Genomic DNA, 21,344 nt, shown 5'->3' with positions numbered 1-21,344 from the left:
GAATATTGCAACACTGTGTCCAATAAAATTTTGTATTTTTTTCCCCACAAATAGAACTTTCTTTTGGTTGTATTTGATCACCACTGCGTGTTAGGCGTTTGTTTTGTATAAAAAAAAAAAACATTTTGAAGAGAAATTTTCTTTCTTTCTGCTATAAAACACATTAAATAAAAAAAATTTAATGAATTAAAGTTCTTTATAAATTTTGTCCAATATGTATTCTGCTACATGTTTTTGTTTAAAAAATAAATAAATAAAAAAATCCCAGTAAACATATATTGATTGGTTTGCTCAAACTTTATAGCATCTACAAACTACGGGATCTATTTCTGTTGTGTTTTTTGAAAAAATATGTTTATACTAGTAATGACTATCGGCGACCGATAACAAGACTGTGATATTGTGGCAGACATTTTGACAGTTTGCGGGAACCAGTGACACTAATACAGTGATCATTGCTAAAATATGTACCATCATTGTACTAATATCACTGGTTCCTGTAAAATGTCAGCGGCCACTTGCTGGTGTTAACATCTAGAGCAATCAAGGGCTTAACTGTGTGTGTAGCCAGTGTTTTGTTAACTGGGTGCTGCTTTTACTAGGGGAGGCAATGAATTCTAGTCCTTTGCAGGAACACAGGATCCACCCCCCCCACCCCCCTGTTTACATAGACAGGACATTGAGTGTCTGCCACCGGCAGATTGGCTTCTGCTGTGAATTATCATGCCAGAGGTGGCCCTCCCCCAGCATAGCTAGATAACTGACCACTCTGTGCGCTCATGCTTAGATTGGTCAGTTATTAGGAAAGCAGAGGGAATGGCAGGATTTCACATAAAAAAAGCAATTTAAAGAGAATAGATAGGATACTTTTTAATACAAGTACACGGTACAGCAGGCAAATTCCAGGAATATAAAATGTTGCATTTTACATATTCTTTAATATATATGAACCGATTCTAAAAAGTGGAGATAGACGTCAAAAAAGTGGTCTGCCACCATCTCTAGATTCTGACTTCTGGAAGTTTGAGATTTTGCAGTTCGTGTGTATAAAGACTATAAATCAGAGGGTGGTGAAATGAGTTTAACTATTTGCGCACATACTGTAGCACTATAAGAAATTGATGGAATTGAAAAATGTGTTTTCAAGCCTTCCATGGTGTGCTAGATTCATGATTTTTCATCTGTAGGGCATTGTAGAGTCTGCTACAACATAGTTATCCCAGTTAATCAGACTTTAAAAAAAAAAAAAAGTAGTAGCTGGTCAGCAAGTGAGCATTCCTTTTGTTGGTGCTGGAGAACACTATTCAGTTTATATTGGCCCATAATTCATAGCTTGAGCTATCGCTTTAGAAATCAATGGCTCCATACTGCTTACAATCATTTTGTGAAGTTTATATCCTGTATCTTATTGCTTTTTTTTTTTTTCCACCTTCAATTACATTTTTTTTTGTTTTTTAAATGCATGTTATTCCATTCAGAAATGAACAGAACCCTTCATAAGCTCTTGCAATTCAAAAACATGTTTTTGCTGTTCATTTTAATATGTAGCTGGACTTCATAGAAATATCTAGGACAAAGTAGTTATCTTAATTAGACATCTTAATTGGTTTTATTCTTTCCCACTTCATAAAGTAAATGTTTCCCATGGGTTTAAACTCCTTCTGTATTTCTTTTAACCTTTTAATACATTTAAAAGTTGACTTGTTTCAGGTAATGGTAAGTGGCCTTTATCAGAATATTTTTGCTATTACGTTCTAAAGCTGCACTCGTTTGAAGGAGGGTGCTTGTTGTGCCTTATGTTATGTCATGTTATCAAATCCACTTTGTTTTGTGCTGGGTTGCACTGCCCTGAATGTTGCCTGTACTCAACATTGCAGATCATTGCTCTTGTTTTTTTTTTTTTTCTTTCACTGCTTTAGCAGTAGAGTAGATTAAAGCTGAAGCAATTTCTCTATACTAACGTTTTTCAACTGCTACTGATTTTCCACTAGAGTGTGTGTTTGGGCGCTCAGTATCCGCTAGCCCCAATACCTAGTGCATTTATACAGTTCTCACATGTATGGGTGCAAGCAGAGTTTACCAAATTTATAATACATTTATAGAAAATTCACCAATCGGCTCTAGAGGTGTGCGTTTGTTTTTTTTGTTATTATTATTTGCTTGCCACTTTTTATGTTTTATATAACCTCTATATGTGTTGACTATTTTGCAGGGCCAAGATGGGCTTCGTGGAATTTAGGAGTATTTATTTGCATCAGATGTGCTGGAATCCATCGAAACCTTGGTGTTCATATATCAAGAGTTAAATCTGTGAACCTGGATCAATGGACCCCGGAACAGATTCAGGTAATACGTCCAGCATTGCAGGATATTGTCCGGCTCCTATTTTGGATCATACTTGACATTTGCAATTCTTTAATGTTTCCTTGAATTGGGACTCAACAAATCCCAGGAGCCAGTCCACTTAGGTGGAAGCCTTCAGGTGGCTCCGCTGCCATCTGATTTGCTTCCTCACATGCAGGTAAAGTGCCCTACCCCTTCCCCATACGTGCCCCCTGCTATGTATCCCACGTGCCCATCTGAATGTATGGTACCGGCATACCAGGTGCCGCACTGCACTGCAATACATTCAGTGGAGCACAGGGGAGACATGCAGGGTCTTTAGGACCCTGCATGTCTCATTAAAGAGAACTTGTTACCTAAAAAATCAGCACCAAGTGAATTTGTCATTTGTGATGAAAAAAAAAAGTTAAAGAAAAATGTTTTTTTAATTGTAAAAAATTAGTTAAGCCCCCCCCCGCGTCCCAAATATACGCATGTACATGTAAGCATAAATGGACACTTTGGGGCGTCAATTGCAATACACATTTTATATATTGCCACACACTGGCTCATACGTTTTTATTTTTTTTTTTTTTTTTTTTTTAGCTGGCTCCTAAATTCAAAGCAAATTTGTCAAGGCCTTCTTTGAATAGTGTTTTTCAGATTTAGATAAATTTCATGTATAACACAGCTGCAACGTATTAACTAGTAGAACAACATCTTGGCCCCTAAATACCACATTTTTGTTTGGAAACTTGTGTACATGTATACTGTACAGTGTTTAATCATTCCTGTTTCTTCCTTGACTGCTGCTGCATGGAGAAATGTTGACTGGCTCTGTTAACCCTTCTAAATGTTGAATGCAAACCTGCAATGCTGATCCAGTAGCTTTGTTACTTTTTCAGACCAGCAAAATAAATGAATCGATAAATGAATTTTGTCAGGTCTTTACAATTGCCTCTTGAAAAAGATCGTGCTGAGTCTGTAAGCTGGCTTAGTCCAGTTCATAGTGCTAAATGCAAAGTGTACACAAGTTGCTATATGATATTGCTGCATCCATTTAATACTTGCCTATCAAAAATAGATTTACAGTGGCTGAATTTTCTGACTGTGGCACAGAGTTTTCTCCATCTGACACAGACTCCCTGTGATACTGCCATGATTTTATGGTTTGTCAGATTATACTGAGTGGTAAGCAGAGCTGCAGCCACATCACAAGAATGTTGCATTTGACTTCTGACAGTAATGCCCAACTATGATATTTTGACAGAGGACATGTTAAGGTAAAAAATCCTGCTCACTAGCAAACTTCAAAATGCTTTTTTATTGTTTAGGGGAAATTGTGATTTAAAGGAATGTATTTTAAAATGCCCAGATCATTAAAAAAAATAAAAGGTTCTAGTAAATATTTTTAATGTGTTCTATATCTGGCTTGTACCGCCTCCATAAATTTCCAGTCACATTTTATAGCAAATTACTACAGAAAACAAGTTCATTTCAATGGTGTTCACGTTTTCTTGCCACTGTATATGGATAGTTTACCAACTTTTTACATTTAGTAATATATCACTTAAAGTGCTTCTAAACCTAAACGTTTTTTTTTTTTACCTTTTTAAGGTGAACGTAATGGCAAAACCTAACTCTAAACCTATTCTTAGCCACATTCTAAGCCTAATCTATCTAGCCCCTTAAAGAAAAAAATAGCTATACTTGCCTTTTTTTGCAACTGCTCCGGTCTGGTCCCAGGCTGAACTGTCAGTGGCGGCTTCAGCGTGTAGGAGAGCCAGCCCACAGTGGCAAACCCCATAAGTCTATGGGTGACGTCACTCATTTCCCAGCTCTTGTTGGCTTTCTCCTGCACACAGAGGAAGCCACTGGAGACCAGACCTGAGTGGTTGCAGAAAAGGCAAGTATAGAGATCTTTTCTTTACAGGTCCAGATATATTGGGTTTAGAATGTAGCTTAGAGAATTGGGTCAGAGTTACGTTTTGCCTTTACTTCCACTTTAATGCATTACCTGCATTAAAGTAAAAAAAAATATCCCCCCCCAAACACTCACTGGAGTCGTCTATTGATACAGCGCTATGACTGGCTGCAGCTTTTTTTGTCCCCTCTTCCTGCTTTCATGGACTTCACTGAGAGCAGCAGGAGCCATTGGTTATCGGTCAAATCCTGTGAGGAAGAGAGCTGGGGCATGGCCAATCTGCACAGCATGTGCCTATAAATGCACACAGCCTGGCTTTGGAGTATGACTGCTTATCTACCTTCATAGCCACATGGCTTGCTATGGGAGCACTTAAAAGACAGGAGTTGAGTACTGTGCTGTGCAATATCTGTTGCACAGAGCAGGTAAGTATAACTTCTTCTTTAAAAAACAAAACAAAAGTCACAACCCCTTTTTAAATATGAAAGTCTTTAACCTTTTTATGATGAAAATTACAACCAAGGCACCTTTTAAACATTCTTAGTAAATGGAAACCAAAAATGGATACGTATAGATAATTGCAGGCTTACCATTCTTCCCATACATTATTTTTGTTTCCTCCTCATTTTCTGGTCATTTTTTACCAAGGGCACATAAATTCATCTCCCTTTTTTATCTCCTGGAACTTTTGGTCTGCCTCTTGGTACATGTGACCGGAACTTCCCAGGATGCAGCTGCGAGTTCTTGGTTACATCACCAGTGCCTCAAAAACATGGGAATTGGAAATAACAGCAATTAGAAGTAAAAGCAAAAAAATATTTAATGAATGCAAAGATATATATATATATATATATATATATATCTATCAGCTTGCAGACCTGTATATGTATGTGATTTTTAATGAAGGGGGGAAAGATCCAATCCAGGTTGAACAGTGTTCTATTTATTTTCTGACTTTTTCCCTTTAATTTCCTCGCACTTTTCATTGTTCCTTTACTGCCAGAGGTCCAAGCGTCTCCATTACTCTGCTTGGATCGAGGCCCTTTGTAATGCCATAAATCCTAAATTCTTTGCCTGTAGCTTATCTTAATTTCAACCATCTATTTCCCAAAAGTTTTATGTTTGTGCCTTTTTTGTGCTTTCGCTCCTGTCAGACGTGAGCCGCATATTTATACGTTAGGTGCCATTAGCGGAATAAGTCTAATCTCCCGACACAGCAGCTGTGAAACGAAATGGCAATGCCTGGGAGGGAGAGTATGGCATCAGTGCACACTAGAGGCCCCATGAGTGGGTCCTTTACTCACCCTAGAGGAAAGCTTCTGAAATCTCTTCAAGCATTTAACTAGTTATGGACACCCTTGCTGTGCATTCCGAACATATGCTTTTTGTCTCGTGTAGTTGAAAAGAACTATTGCTGAAGCATAATTTATAATAAACGAATGGTATTTCTGTTAAGATGAAGGCTGAACGTGCAGTTTGATTTTACTTTTGAACTAGAAAATATTATTAAAAGATGTCATAAAAATGAATGCTAGCTGAATTCATAGCGCTCAGGGCGTTTGGTGCTAATGTACTCTTGATTTTATAATGGGTTTGTGCTTTGGTGGAATTCCCCCTTGCAGGTCAAAATTATTGCATATCTAGCACATGTTAAAGTGGGACTTCACTCTCCCAATCAACATTGATTATTTGTAATCCTTGTGCTGCTAGCATTAGTAAATAGATAGGAAAGTATATCATTTACTTGTTTAACCACTTCCATACCGGGGCTGTTTTGGCACTCCTCACCTTTTTGCTAGAAAATTACTCAAAACCCACAATCCTTATATATGTGTTTTTAGCATCCACCCTAGGGAATAAAGTGCTGGTCGTTGCAACTTTTTACATCGCACGGTATATGTAGAACAAATTTTTAAACTTTGTTCCAAAAAAAAGAAAAAAAAAGTTTTTAATGAATTAAAAAAAAAATAACAAAACAGTAAAGTTAGCCCAGTTTTTTTGTATAATGTGGAAGATGTTAACCCGAGTAAATGGATACCCAACATGTTACGCTTTAAAATTGTGCAGGTTACCAGTTTGGAGTTAGAGGAAGTCTAGTGCTAGAATTGTTGCTTGTGCTCTAACGCACGTGGCAATACCTTTTTTTTTTTTTTTTTTTAAATGTGTTTTTTTTTTTTTCTTTGATTCCTATTGCAAGGAATGTAAACATCCCTTGTAATAGGAATGGTGAGTGACAGGTCCTCTTTATAGAGAGATGTGGGGGTCCACGTCTCTCCAGGCTGGAAAGCATCAGATCAAAAAAAAAAAAAATTAACAATCTAATGCTTTCCAGTCGGGATCTTGGCTTTGTTTACATCCACGGCCCGGACGTGATGTCATAATGTCACACCCGGGTCTCCGACGGTTAAAGAAATTAATGGTGAGCTGCAGACATCATTCAGATATCACCACTGAAAGTCAAAGATGTCATATGGCTAGGGCTGCAACGAACGATTTATTTTCATAATCGATTAGTTGGCCATTTTTATTGTTTCGATTAATTGGATAACCTTAAAAAAAAAAAAAGGTGGTGTATAATTTAGTTAATATGTAAAGTATAAAATAAAGGCAATTTATTCCTAAATCTCTCTATGCAGTGGTAAATACGTGACCAACTATATGGTTAGGGAGAAAAATCTCAAGAATAACAGACAAGATCTACTGTATACAGTGAAACCTTGGTTAACGAGTAACGTGTTTAACAATTATTTTAAAAGACTAGCAACTTTTTTTTCCCCTAAATTTTGACTTTTGAATTTTGAAAAAAACGAGCAGAATTCAAGCTAATGGGGTGTGCGGGGGCGCCGGTGACACTTGGAACAGTTCAGAGCCATTCGGAGTCGCTCGGAAATACTCCCGAATTCAGCCGAGCGGTCTCTGCGTATTTCCGAGGCTCTCCAGCGCCCCCCACCTCTGGCCACATGCGCTAATGCATGCAATAAAAGTCAATACGGAACAAATTATCTGTGCTTTGGATTACAAGCATTCTCCTGGAACGGAATATGCTTGTAATCCAAGGTTCCACTGTATGTGATTAGAGGTTCAGAGCCTTTTTTTTTTTTTTTTTTTTTTTTTTTTTTTTTTTTTCCCCCCAGACGGAACTGTAATATATTATATGCTGGCCATACAAAAACGATGTCTTCCTTCAAAAAAAGATGCAATTTTAAGTGTTTGTTTTTGATTCTCTAATCGTTAGTGTGGTCATATTGACGTTCTTTTCGACCACAGTGATGGGGAAATTTTGAAGGAGCAGAATAGAAAACTTCTTGATCAAAAGAATTTTCAGACCGTGTACAGTATGTGGCTTTCATTCAGAAATTGCATTCATTTTAAAACTGAATGTTAAAAGCAAGTTACTTTCAAATTACATTCTTTCGTTCAGCAAATGTACAAAGATTTTTCATATGAATATTCTCGTCCAAAAATACGTGTATGGCCAGCATAAGGCTCGGTTCACACCTATGCAGTTTTCTTTTCATCCATTTTTCGCAGTGCTTTTTGTTGTGCATTTTACATTTTTGCACATGCGAGTTTGCTGCGATTTGCGTTTTGCATTTTTATTAAATACTTTTTTTGTCAAATTTCTTACCTGGCAGATAAAAAATGCAAATTGTTGCAAAAACGCACTGCATGCTTTTCTGTAGCTTTTCCATTGAAGTATATTGAACCAAAAAAAGCACCGTTTTGCATTGGAAAAAGGCCTTAAACCCTTTCCAAATACGTAGCAACTGAAAAGCATAGATGTGAACGTGTCCCATAGGAAACCATGTTAAATGAACTGTAGTGCTTTTCTGCAAAAAGTACCGAAAAAATGCATGGGTGTGAACCCAGGCCTAAGTCGTTTAGTAGCAACAGCATGCTTATTTTTTTTTTTTTCTTATTTTTTTCTTTTTATCGCCTGTCATCATGGGGCTAAAAAAAAAAACTAAAACAAAAAACTAAAATGAGCCCTTTATAATGCAAAAAGAACAAATCATTTCTACTATAAGGGGTTCATTTATAGTGTGAAACTTTTTTTTTATCTATATCTATCCAGAAGTAGGATATATGGGCACTATAACTAGGAGTCAGACATGAAGCTATATGAAGGGTGGAAGTGAGATATAAATCTTTTATATTTAAAGTAGTACTAAAAGCCGAGTTTTTTTTTTTTTTGTTTTTTTTCATGGCTATCATTTTAAATATAAAGCAAAATACTAGTAAAAGTTTACTTTAACCGGTTCCCGACCGACGCACGCTGATGTATGTCGGCAGAATAGCACAGACAGGCAAATGGGCGTAGAGGTACATCCCTTTAAATTTGCCACCGTGTTATCGCATGCGTGCCAGCCGGGTCGCTGGTCCTGCAGACTCTGTCTGCGGGGATACTCGCAATCGTCTCACAGGGAGGAAGAACGCATCTCCTTGTGATCGAGGATCGGGAGCAGAGATCAGTGACATGTCACACGTAGCCACGCTCCAGGACATACTTAACCCTTACCCTGCCCCCTAGTGGTTAACCTCTTCGCTGCCAGTGTCATTCACACAGGAATCTGTGCATTTGTATAGCACTGATTGCTGTATAAATGACAATGGTCCCAAAAATGTCCGTGTCCACCATAATGTCACAGTCGCAATAAAAATTGCAGATCGCCGCCATTACTAGTAAAAAAAAATAGTAAAAATGCCATTAATACTATCCCCTCTTTTGTAAACAGTATAACTTTTGCGCAAACCAATCAAATGCTTATTGGACTTTAAAAAAAAAAAAATATATATATATATATATATGTGTGTGTGTGTGTGTGTGTGTGTGTGTGTGTGTGTGTGTGTGTGTGTGTGTGTATGTGTATATATATATATATATATAATATTTGGGGGATATTTATTATAGCAAAATGTAAAAAACAAAACAAAAAAAATTTGTTTTTACACAAAGTTGTCACTGAAAGGATATATTGCTCACATATGCCATGGTTATATGTGGAATTACACCCCAAAATACATTGGGCTGCTTCTCCTCCTGAGTACGAGGATAGTCTAACCATGTACAGGACCCCAAAAAACAATTACCAGCTTCAGGAATTCTAAGGGCGTACATTTTTTGATTTCACTCCTCACTGCCAAGATAGCACAACTATCCTGGCATTTTATGCCCAATATCCCCCACTCTTCTAACCACTTGAATCACCAAATCCTTTCTGACACATTTTGTTTGTCTTTTTTTTAGAAAATTACATTGAATCCCCAAACATTTATCGATTTTTTTTTTTTTTTTTTTTTTTTTAAGCAGAGGCCCTACAGATTAATATGATGGGTGTTGCAGATTTTTTTTTTCTTTTTTACAAAGTATTTGCGCAGTGATTTTTCATGGCTACGTGTGACATGTCACTGATCTCCCGAACCTCGATCACGAGGAGATGCGTTCTTCCTCCCCGTGAGACGATTGCGGGTATCCCCGAGGACAGAGTCTGCGGGACTAGTTACCCGGCTGGCACGCATGCGATGCCACAGTGGCACATTTTTCCTTGTGTTTTGGACAAGTACATCCCATGCGCAGCCTTCTGGCTGATGAATGCAAATGTTCCTCCAGTATTTTTTGATAATATACTGCATTCATCTTGCTAACAATCTTGACCAAGTTTTCTGTGCCTTTTTGTAGCTCACACATCCCCAAAACATCAGCGATTCATCTCCCGTACCTTTTCATCATCTGCCTTGTTGACTCCTCTCCAAATGTAGCGTTTATGGTTGTGACCAAAAAGCAAAATTTTGGTCTCTTCACTCCAAATGACAGTAGGTTTGAGGCTTGTCTCTGTGCTGTTTGGCATATTGTAAGTGGGATACTTTGTAGCATTTGCGCAGTAATTGCTTTTTTCTGGCGACTCAACCATGCAGCCCATCTTTCTCAAGCGCCTCCTTATTGTGCATCTTGAAACAGCCACACCATGTTTTCAAAGTCCTGTGTTTCACATGAAGCTATTTGTGGGTTTTTCTTTGCATCCTGAACAATTTTCCTGGCAGTTGTGGCTGAAATTTTGGTTGGTCTACCTGACTGTGGTTTGGTTTCAACAGAACCCCTCATTTTCCACTTCTTAAGTAGAGATTGAACACTGCTGATTGGCATTCTCAATTCCTTGGATATCTTTTTATATCCCTTTCCTGTTTTTTATTCAGTTCAACTACCCTTTCCTGCAGATCCTTTGAAATTCTTTTGCTTTCCTCGTGACTCAATGCAAAAACTTCAGTGCAGCACTGGATGAAAGATGCAAGGGTCTGTCAGGAATCCAGAAAGACATTGACCTTTATCTATACTCTCGCGCTCTCTGTCTCACTCGCACTAATTACAAGCAAACAGATCCTAGGCGAGGATGGTTACCTTTTTAATAGCCGTTCAAACCCCTTTGTGTCAACTTGTGTGCATGTTATCGGGACAAAATCACCAGGGTATATAAACTTTTGATCAAGGTAATTTTGGGTAGTTTCTGTTGCCATTATGTTTTAAAGAGTAAACACAATTGGTTGATGATAAATGGTTTCAGCCAAATGCTAAGCATGAGTGAAAAAATGTTTTTGTGTTATCATTCATATTCTCAGAAAAATGGCCAAGAAATGCATAGCAGAAAAACATGGTGTGTAATATCCCCTGTCAGAATGGCTATTTGCCTTTATTTACACAGGCAGATCCCCATTCTGTCACTGTGGGGAATGATTGCGGGTGGCTGGTGGAATTCGAGTTTGCTCCACCCATTGATTGGGCCCCCCGCTGGCCAGTGGGCATGCGTGCCCACAAATCGCAATGTATGGGCCGACATACACCTACGACGATTTGCGTGATTAAGCCACATTGCCATCGTTTAACTGCGGCAGCTGGTCCTTAAGCGGTAAAGCGTGGAGACATGGACTGATGGGGGCATTTACTTTTTACATTTTTTTAAATACTAAAAATGAAATAACAGTGTTTTTGGTGTTTGGATGCAGTGAAGATCCACTTTAATGCATTTCAAAGTGACATGAAGCTTAATGTAGGAAGCAAGCCAACCAAGATAAGGATCCCTTTTTTTTTTTTATTTTTTTTTTTTCGCCAAACGTACTTTAACATTGACATTCACATGCCTGAAGTAAAGCTCTTTACTATTTTATTTTTTATTTTTTTATCGCTTTGTGAATTTAACCCAAGTGATGTAGACCTTTCAGGTGGTTCAAACAGGATCACGATTCCAACATGTTTGTGGTGGTGAGGAACTCTTAATATGGGTTTGGTAGCCATAAACCCTTCTATACAAATAAACCTAAATTTGTTGGTAAAATATAAGAAGAAAAAGTTGGAAGAGAGGTACAGAAGATCAGGTGTACCACTATACAGATATCGGTAATATTTACCTTTTGGGCTATGTACCAGAGTATATGCCTCATTTGTAATTTCTTCTTCTCCATGTATCTATCTGTGCTCCAGTTCCATGTATTCATTATGTACTTTAACCACTTGCCGACCGCCGCACGACGATATACGTCGGCAGAATGGCACGGGCAGGCATATGGGCGTATATATAAGTCCCTGCCTGCCCGCGGGTGGGGGGCCCGATCGGGCCCCCCCCCGGTGCCTGCGGCGGTCGGCATTCCTTCGAGAGCGATCCGGGATGAGGGGGCGGCCATTCATTCATGGCCACCCCCTCGCGATCGCTCTCGACGAATGGAAATCCTCCGTGACATCACTTCCTCTCCTGTAATGTAAACACAGGAGAGGAAGTGATGTATTCTCTCCTCCGTGTCGGTATTTTTCGTTCCGGCACCGAGGAGAGAGGTTCGGTGTGTTGCACCAACACTCTACACACACAGTAGAACATGCCAGGCACACTCACACCCCCCCTTTACCCCCCGATCACCCCCCCAATTACCCCTGCCCCCCAGTCACAGTGACACCAATTGCTTTTTTTTTTTTTTTTTTTTTTGCATTGGTGTCATTTGTGACTGTAATAACTGTTAGGGCAGTTAGGGTTAGCCCCCCTTTAGTTCTAATGTGCCCCCCTAACCCCCCCAATAAAGGTTTAACCCCGTGATCACCCCCCGTCGCCAGTGTCACTAAGGCTGGGTTCACATTGCAGCGGTTTGAGAACGGATGTGATTCGCACCGCACTGCAGTGCAAATCACATCCGATCTCTGTGCGATTCGAGTTCAGCCATACAGATAGTATGGCTGAATTCGTGTCGCACCCGCCGCAAACTCGCACGGGACCCTTTTTTTGGTCCGCAGCAGAATCGGATCGCATGGGTGTTCACACCATGCGATCCGAGTTTGCAGATCGCACTGCGATATGCGAACTGATCTGGGGGTGTCAGTAACATTTCACTGACACTCCCAGCAGTTCGCATAGGGCAGTGTGAACTGCCGCCGGGAGGCATGCGATGCGGGAACCCGCCGCGGATTCGTGGCGTTCCCGCATCGCTCCAGTGTGAACCCAGCCTAATAAGCGATAATTTTTCTGATCGCTGTATTAGTGTCACAGGTGACGCTAGTTAGGCAGGTAGGTATTTAGGTTCGCCGCAACTTTTTATAGCGCCAGGGACCCCCATATACTACCGCATAAAGCCCCCTGATTGCCCCCTAGTTAACCCTTTCACCAGTGATCACCATATAACTGTTACAGGTGACGCTGGTTGGTTAGTTATTTTTTTATAGTTTCAGGGCACCCGCCATTTATTACCTAATAAAGGTTTAACCCCCTGATCACCCGGCGGGTGTCATTTGTGACTGTAATAACTGTTAGGGCAGTTAGGGTTAGCCTCCTTTAGTTCTAAGGTACCCCTCTAACCCCCCCAATAAAGGTTTAACCCCGTGATCACCCCCCGTCGCCAGTGTCACTAAGGCTGGGTTCACATTGCAGCGGTTTATGAGAACGGATGTGATTCGCACCGCACTGCAGTGCAAATCACATCCGATCTCTGTGCGATTCGAGTTCAGCCATACAGATAGTATGGCTGAATTCGTGTCGCCCCCGCCGCAAACTCGCACGGGACCCTTTTTTTGGTCCGCAGCAGAATCGGATCGCATGGGTGTTCACACCATGCGATCCGAGTTTGCAGATCGCACTGCGATATGCGAACTGATCTGGGGGTGTCATTAACATTTCACTGACACTCCCAGCAGTTCGCATAGGGCAGTGTGAACTGCCACCGGGAGGCATGTGATGCGGGAACCCGCCGCGCATTCGTGGCGTTCCCACATCGCTCCAGTGTGAACCCAGCCTAATAAGCGATCGTTTTTCTGATCACTGTATTAGTGTCACAGGTGACGCTAGTTAGGCAGGTAGGTATTTAGGTTCGCCGCAGCTTTTTATAGCGCCAGGGACCCCCATATACTACCGCATAAAGCCCCCTGATTGCCCCCTAGTTAACCCTTTCACCAGTGATCACCATATAACTGTTACAGGTGACGCTGGTTGGTTAGTTATTTTTTTTATAGTTTCAGGGCACCCGCCATTTATTACCTAGTGTACCCCTAAATTTAGGGGTGTCTACTTTCCAAAATGGGGTCATTTGGGGGGGGGTTTGTGCCATCTTGGCATTTTATGGCTTTCAAAACTGTAACGCCCTTAGAAAGCCTGAAGGCGGTGCTTGGTTTTCGGGGCCCCGTACGCAGCTAGGCTCCCAAAAAGTCCCACATATGTGGTATCCCCGTACTCAGGAGAAGCAGCAGAATTTATTTTGGGGTGTCATTTCACATATGCCCATGGCATGCGTGAGCAATATATCATTTAGTGACAACTTTGTGAAAAAAAAAAAAAAAAAAGTTTAATTTTCCCGCAACTTGTGGCAAAATATAAAATATTCCATGGACTAAAAATGCCTCTCAGCAAATAGCTTGGGGTGTCTACTTTCTAAAATGGGGTCATTTGTGGGGGTTTTGTGCCATCTTGGCATTTTATGGCCTTCAAAACTGTAATAGGTAGTGAGGAGTGAAGTCAAATATTTACGCCCTTAGAAAACCTGAAGGCGGTTCTTGGATTTCGGGGCCCCGTACGTGACTAGGCTCTCAAAAAGTCCCACATATGTGGTATCCCCGTACTCAGGAGAAGCAGCAGAATTTATTTTGGGGTGTCATTTCACATATGCCCATAGCATGTGTGAGCAATATATCATTTAGTGACAACTTTGTGTAAAAAAAAAAAAAAAATTATTTTTTTGTCATTATTCAATCGCTTGAGGCAAAAAAATAAAATATTCGATGGGCTCAACATGCCACTTATCAATTTCCTTAGGGGGTCTACTTTCCAAAATGGGGTCATTTGGGGGGGTTTTGTACTGCCCTGCCATTTTAGCACCTCAAGAACTGAGATAGGCAGTCGTAAACTAAAAGCTGCGTAAAATTCCAGAAAACGTACCTTAGTTTGTAGATGTGACAACTTTTGCGCAAACCAATAAATATACAGTTATTGACTTTTTTTTTACCAAAGACATGTGGCTGAATACATTTTGGCCTAAATGTATGACTAAAATTGAGTTTATTGGATTTTTCTAATAACAAAAAGTAGAAAATATCATTTTTTTTCAAAATTTGCGGTCTTTTTCCATTTATATCGCAAAAAATAAAAATCGCAGAGGCAATCAAATACCATCAAAAGAAAGCTCTATTTGTGGGAAGAAAAGGACGCAAATTTTGTTTGGGTACAACATTGCATGACCACGCAATTACCAGTTAAAGCAGCGCAGTGCCAAATTGTAAAAAGACCTCTGGTCATTTACCAGCAAAATGGTCCGGTCTGAAAGTGGTTAATTGAACTGAAGATAGTAGTGTTTGCATTCCAAATGTCATATTTTGCCTGTCCCTCTCGGGGTTGTCTCAATGCCTTCAAAATCCATTGGGGTACAAAGATCTATGTTGCAGTCATTACCATTGTGTATGATATTTTCACTTGTCTCCAGAGAACCAGACCTAATACTGTGCCATTGCTTTGAAGCAGTAGAGTGAATCCATTGGCTAAATTCTCCAGTGTAATAACTTTCATAGCTGCATATGCAATGTTATCTGCTCTGTTCTACTGCAGTAAAGTTAGTAGTGGCCTATTTCTTTTAGTATGCAACCTAATCAAGCAGCTAGAATAAGAAAAGCCAGGACCTTTTGTAGTAACTGGCTAAAATTGCATGTTTTGTGCCCATATATCCGTATTTGATTATAGGGCAATTTCACATTGCATATCTGTACCACATGATATTGCTTCTTACTTGGGTATACTTTGTACACATTGAATTCTAGCAAAATATGTGACACATTAAAAACAAACAAAATAAAAACCTAGTGGGGGAGATTTACAAAAACTGGTGCACTCAGAATCTGGTGCAGCCGTGCATGGTGACCAATCGCCTTCTAACTTCATCTTGTTCAATTAACCTTCGACAATAAAACCTAGAAGCTGATTGGTTACTATGCAGAGCTGCACCAGATTCTGTTTGCGCCAAAGAAAAATTTTCAGTTCATCTTAGCAAGCCTGCAACAAACCAAATTATCGTTTCGCGTTCACGCTGAAAGGGGGGCTTAAGTTTGCACACATTTACAAATGCATGCGTAAACTGCAGAGGCCCACACAAGGCAACCTAGTATTATCTACAGTCCTAACGCTATACATTTTGAGAGCCTCCATAGTAGGAGCACATATATAATAATGGATAGATTGATAGACACCCTCCCAGATGGAATTGCTCATGCCTGGGAATGGGCTGACAAAAGCTCAGGTGCCAGGATGCAGTTTCTAGTCACCATGGTGACCTGGCACCTGGGATTTGTTGACCCCTGTTTTACAAAGCAGTTGGTTACAAAATACGTATAAGTTTATACGCTTGATTTGCTTAAAACAGAAAGCTATGATCAAATCTTTAACAAATTTATTGAAGTCTGTGCAATCCTCCACAGCTGCCATTTTTAGACCCCTTTCACACCACACCGCCAATAGCGGCATTTTAACGCCCACGCTATTTGCGGCGCATTTTGGCCGCTAGTGGGGTGCTTTTACCCCCCGCTAGCGGCCGAGAAAGGGTTAAAACCGCCGGCAAAATGCTGCAATAGCAGCATTTTGCCGGCGGTATTACAGCGGTGGAGGAGCAGTAAACGCATCACTCCAAAGAAGCTGCTGGCAGGACTTTTCCCTGATGTCCTGCCAGCGCACAGCTGTAGTGTGAAAGCTCTCGGGGCTTTTACACTACATACAATGGTGCAGCTTCTTTAGGGCGGATTGCAGGCACTATTTCTAACACTCTAGCACCTGCAAAACGCCCCCTTGTGTGAAAGGGGCTAAAAGTAGATGATCCACAAAGGAAACAATTAAAACATATATTTTTCAAATGGTAAGCCCAAAATCTGCATGATCACGATTTGTGTGGCTGTAGCTTGGCTTTAAACTGTTACTTTTATGAAAGTTTTAGTCATTTTTCTAATTCTCAATAAAAATGTAGTCCTTACGTTGTATCCCTTAGGCCTCATGCATACGAGACGCTGTTAAACACGAGTTCAGAGGCAGTTGGACACTTTTTTTTCAACTGCCCCTGAACTCATTCAATGTTATCCTATGTGTCGATGTACACAGTCTCATTTTTTGACGTTTTTATGCAGTTGCGCTTAACCTCGTTTTTTCCAGAAGCCCAAAAACGGGTTCAGACGCAAACGTTTTCCACGTTTCAGACGCAAAACGCCGGTACCACGTTTTGCCGCGTTTTCGTTTATAAGCGTTTTTAACCACTTGCCGACCGCCGCGCGACGATATACGTCGACAGAATGGCACGGGCAGGCATATGGGCGTATATACAAGTCCCTGCCTTCCCGCGGGTGGGGGGCCCAATCGGGCCCCCCCCCCGGTGCCTGCGGCGGTCGGTATTCGTTCGGGAGCGATCCGGGATGAGGGGGCGGCCATTCATTCATGGCCACCCCCTCGCGATCGCTCCCGACGAAAGGAAATCCTTCGTGACATCACTTCCTCTCCTGTAATGTAAACACAGGCAGAGGAAGTGATGTAATCTCTCCTCGTGTCGGTATTTTTCGTACCGGCACCGAGGAGAGAGGATCGGTGAGTTGCACCAACACGACACTTCACAGTAGAACATGCCAGGCACACTCACCCCCCCCCCTTTACCCCCCGATCACCCCCCCCAATTACCCCTGCCCCCCCAGTCACAGTGACACCAATGCATTTTTTATTTTATTTTTTTATTTATTTTTTTGCATTGGTGTCATTTGTGACTGTAATAACTGTTCGGGCAGTTAGGGTTAGCCCCCTTTAGTTCTAATGTACCCCCCTAACCCCCCCAATAAAGGTTTAACCCTGTGATCACCCCCCTCGCCAGTGTCACTAAGGCTGGGTTCACATTGCAGCGGTTTATGAGAACGGATGTGATTCGCACCGCACAGCAGTGCAAATCACATCCGATCTCTGCGATTCGAGTTCAGCCATTCGCCGCACCCGCCGCAAACTCGCACGGGACCCTTTTTTTGGTCCGCAGCAGAATCGGATCGCATGGGTGTTCACACCATGCGATCCGAGTTTGCAGATCGCACTGCGATATGCGAACTGATCTGGGGGTGTCATTAACATTTCACTGACACTCCCAGCAGTTCGCATAGGGCAGTGTGAACTGCCGCCGGGAGGCATGCGATGCGGGTACCCGCCGCGGATTCGTGGCGTTCCCGCATCGCTCCAGTGTGAACCCAGCCTAATAAGCGATCGTTTTTCTGATCGCTGTATTAGTGTCACAGGTGACGCTAGTTGGGCAGGTAGGTATTTAGGTTCGCCGCAGCTTTTTATAGCGCCAGGGACCCCCATATACTACTGCATAAAGCCCCCTGATTGCCCCCTAGTTAACCCTTTCACCAGTGATCACCATATAACTGTTACAGGTGACGCTGGTTGGTTAGTTATTTCTTTTTATAGTTTCAGGGCACCCGCCATTTATTACCTAGTCTCACTAGTGTACCCGTAAATTTAGGGGTGTCTACTTTCCAAAATGGGGTCATTTGGGGGGGGGGGGTTGTGCCATCTTGGCATTTTATGGCCTTCAAAACTGTAACGCCCTTAGAAAGCCTGAAGGCGGTGCTTGGTTTTCGGGGCCCCGTACGCGGCTAGGCTCCCAAAAAGTCCCACATATGTGGTATCCCCGTACTCAGGAGAAGCAGCAGAATTTATTTTGGGGTGTCATTTCACATATGCCCATAGCATGTGTGAGCAATATATCATTTAATGACAACTTTGTGTAAAAAAAAAAAAAAAAAAAAAAAAAAAAAAAAAAATTTTTGTCATTATTCAATCGCTTGAGGCAAAAAAATAAAATATTCAATGGGCTCAACATGCCACTTATCAATTTCCTTAGGGGGTCTACTTTCCAAAATGGGGTCATTTGGGGGGGTTTTGTACTGCCCTGCCATTTTAGCACCTCAAGAAATGAGATAGGCAGTCGTAAACTAAAAGCTGCGTAAATTCCAGAAAACGTACCTTAGTTTGTAGATGTGACAACTTTTGCGCAAACCAATAAATATACAGTTATTGACTTTTTTTTTACCAAAGACATGTGGCTGAATACATTTTGGCCTAAATGTATGACTAAAATTGAGTTTATTGGATTTTTCTAATAACAAAAAGTAGAAAATATATTTATATAAAATATTAAAAGAAAGCTCTATTTGTGGGAAGAAAAGGACGCAAATTTCGCTTGGGTACAACATTGCATGACCGCGCAATTACCAGTTAAAGCAGCGCAGTGCCAAAGTGTAAAAAGACCTCTGGTCATTTACCAGCAAAATGGTCCGGTCTGATTAAGGTGATTTATTTATTTATTTATTTTTTTTACATTAAAAAAAAAACCTCAAAAATTATGGCAAATGATGAAAAACCATTAATAAAATATTTTAAACAATTGCAATTGGACAATCCACAACTTGTGGCAAGGGACACGGCAGGTGGCAAGTGATGTGGCAAGTGGACAATCCACAACTTGTGGCAAGTGACGTGGCAGGTGATGTGGAAAGTGGACAAGCCACAACTTGTGGCAGGTGACGTGGCAAGTGGACAAGCCACAGCTTGTGGCAGGTGACGTGGCAAGTGGACAAGCCACAGCTTGTGGCAGGTGACGTGGCAAGTGGACAAGCCACATCTTGTGGCAGGTGACGTGGCAAGTGGACAAGCCACAACTTGTGGCAGGTGACGTGGCAAGTGGACAATCCACAGCTTGTGGCAGGTGACGTGGCAAGTGGACAATCCACAGCTTGTGGCAGGTGACGTGGCAAGTGGACAATCCACAACTTGTGGCAGGTGACGTGGCAAGTGGACAATCCACAACTTGTGGCAGGTGACGTGGCAAGTGGACAATCCACAACTTGTGGCAGGTGACGTGGCAAGTGGACAATCCACAACTTGTGGCAGGTGACGTGGCAAGTGGACAATCCACAACTTGTGGCAGGTGACGTGGCAAGTGGACAATCCACAACTTGTGGCAGGTGACGTGGCAAGTGGACAATCCACAACTTGTGGCAGGTGACGTGGCAAGTGGACAATCCACAACTTGTGGCAGGTGACATGCTAAATAAAAGTACACTGCTGCTCTCACAGCTGCTGCTACTCCCTCTGGTCTCAAAAAATGGATGAAATAGTTAATACTGGTTTTTGAGCTTGGGAGGGTCTATGATGATGGCTTAACTAAATGCTTCTAGACGCAAACATGGTAAAATGCTGCTAAATCATGGCAAAACAGGTGTTTCTAAATGCCGGTTTCAGCTTTTAAAAATGTGTTCAGCAGAGTTTGCACCAGCGTCTCGTGTGCATGGAGCCTTAAATGTTCTAGAATTAATTTTGGAATTTTTTCCTGCTCAGTTTTGACATTCAGCTGTCAACACTAGTTGTCTACAGAACAAAATTTCACAGGGATGTGAGCATGTATGACAATTGGCAACACTTTGCAAACTGAAGTAAGGGAGGAAGACATCAAGTTTAAAAATCCCATATCTCCTATGATTACAGCCAACTGCAGCTATATAATTGGGTTAATATAGTACTGGAGTCTAAATTGTATTTTCATGCATGTTTAACAATTTGTGTTGTGTTTTCTATCCATTGCCTGCTAATTAAGCTGAATAGACTTTTCTCTTGAGTCTCTCTTCTCGGCAAAGATAGATTATCCAGCTGATAACTCTTGGCACACTTGACGGATCCATCCATCAACATGCTTCTCAATGTACAGCACTAATAATTATCTTTTTGTATCTAAATAATTATGTAGATTTTTCCCCATTTTGCCTGTATGAAGACTTGTCATATAAATGTATGTGATTTAACCCCCAAAGGTTTAGATTTAAGTTGAGATGAATGCACAGCTTTTCCTGAACCTGGGAAGAAATGCAGAACTGCTGTGCTTTTAGCAACTCCATTAGAAGTTAAATTATGATTCAAATTATTGAAAGGCTTTCTTCATTTATATACTTTACTTGTGAGTAAATACTTGCAATTTCCCACTCTGATACTGCAGCTAATGCTTTCTGTAGCGTGGCCTTTGTTTAAATAATTAGGAAGGTTGTTTTGTTGACTAAGTTTATATATACATTGACTGAATTTCTCAAGACATGAATAGCAATGTGATCCGTATTGCCATTTGGAATTTCTGTGATATACATACATATATAATAGGTGCACATCAACTCAAAGGCCAAAGAAACTGATTATGTGAAAAGACATTCAGATTTCTGTGATATGCTACTCTTTTTAGCACAGTCCATGAAAGGACAGAGTTAAAAAAAAAAAAAAAATGTGTTTATCGTACATCATGGGACACAGTGCCTTAAGTAATTACTTAATGGGTTATAGCTACCTTCAGGTGTTGACACTGGTATACCCAATACAGGATGTTGACTCTCCTATATAACCCCTCCTCCTTCAAGAGTACCTCTGTTTTTTTTTGCCAGTGTCTAAGGTGTTGGTCACAAGTGAAACTATGCTCTGAGGAGCTCCAGGAGAGATCCATGTTGGATTTAAAAAGCTTCCACAACCGGATCCATCCACGCCACTGCGGCCACAGGATGGTACCCAGGCCTTGCATAGAACAAGGTTTT

At 41.0% G+C, this 21,344-nt stretch overlaps 1 protein-coding gene across 2 annotated transcripts in view; it reads left to right on the top strand.

The window, feature by feature from the left end:
- The window catches only part of SMAP1 (small ArfGAP 1), a 453,919-nt gene that overhangs the window by 105,965 nt on the left and 326,610 nt on the right, over nucleotides 1–21,344 (top strand). For both annotated transcript variants that reach the window (XM_077487401.1, XM_077487402.1), the window contains exon 2: nucleotides 2,213–2,346. In XM_077487401.1, coding sequence (XP_077343527.1) covers nucleotides 2,213–2,346 — 134 coding nt within the window. The remainder of the gene's footprint in view (nucleotides 1–2,212; nucleotides 2,347–21,344) is intronic.

Source organism: Lithobates pipiens, unplaced genomic scaffold, assembly GCF_037356315.1.
Source record: "Lithobates pipiens isolate NorthernLeopardFrog02 unplaced genomic scaffold, aLitPip1_a1.2 Scaffold_18, whole genome shotgun sequence".
NCBI classification, from domain to species: Eukaryota; Metazoa; Chordata; class Amphibia; order Anura; family Ranidae; genus Lithobates; species Lithobates pipiens.
This window is presented reverse-complemented; position numbering and strand designations above follow the sequence as displayed.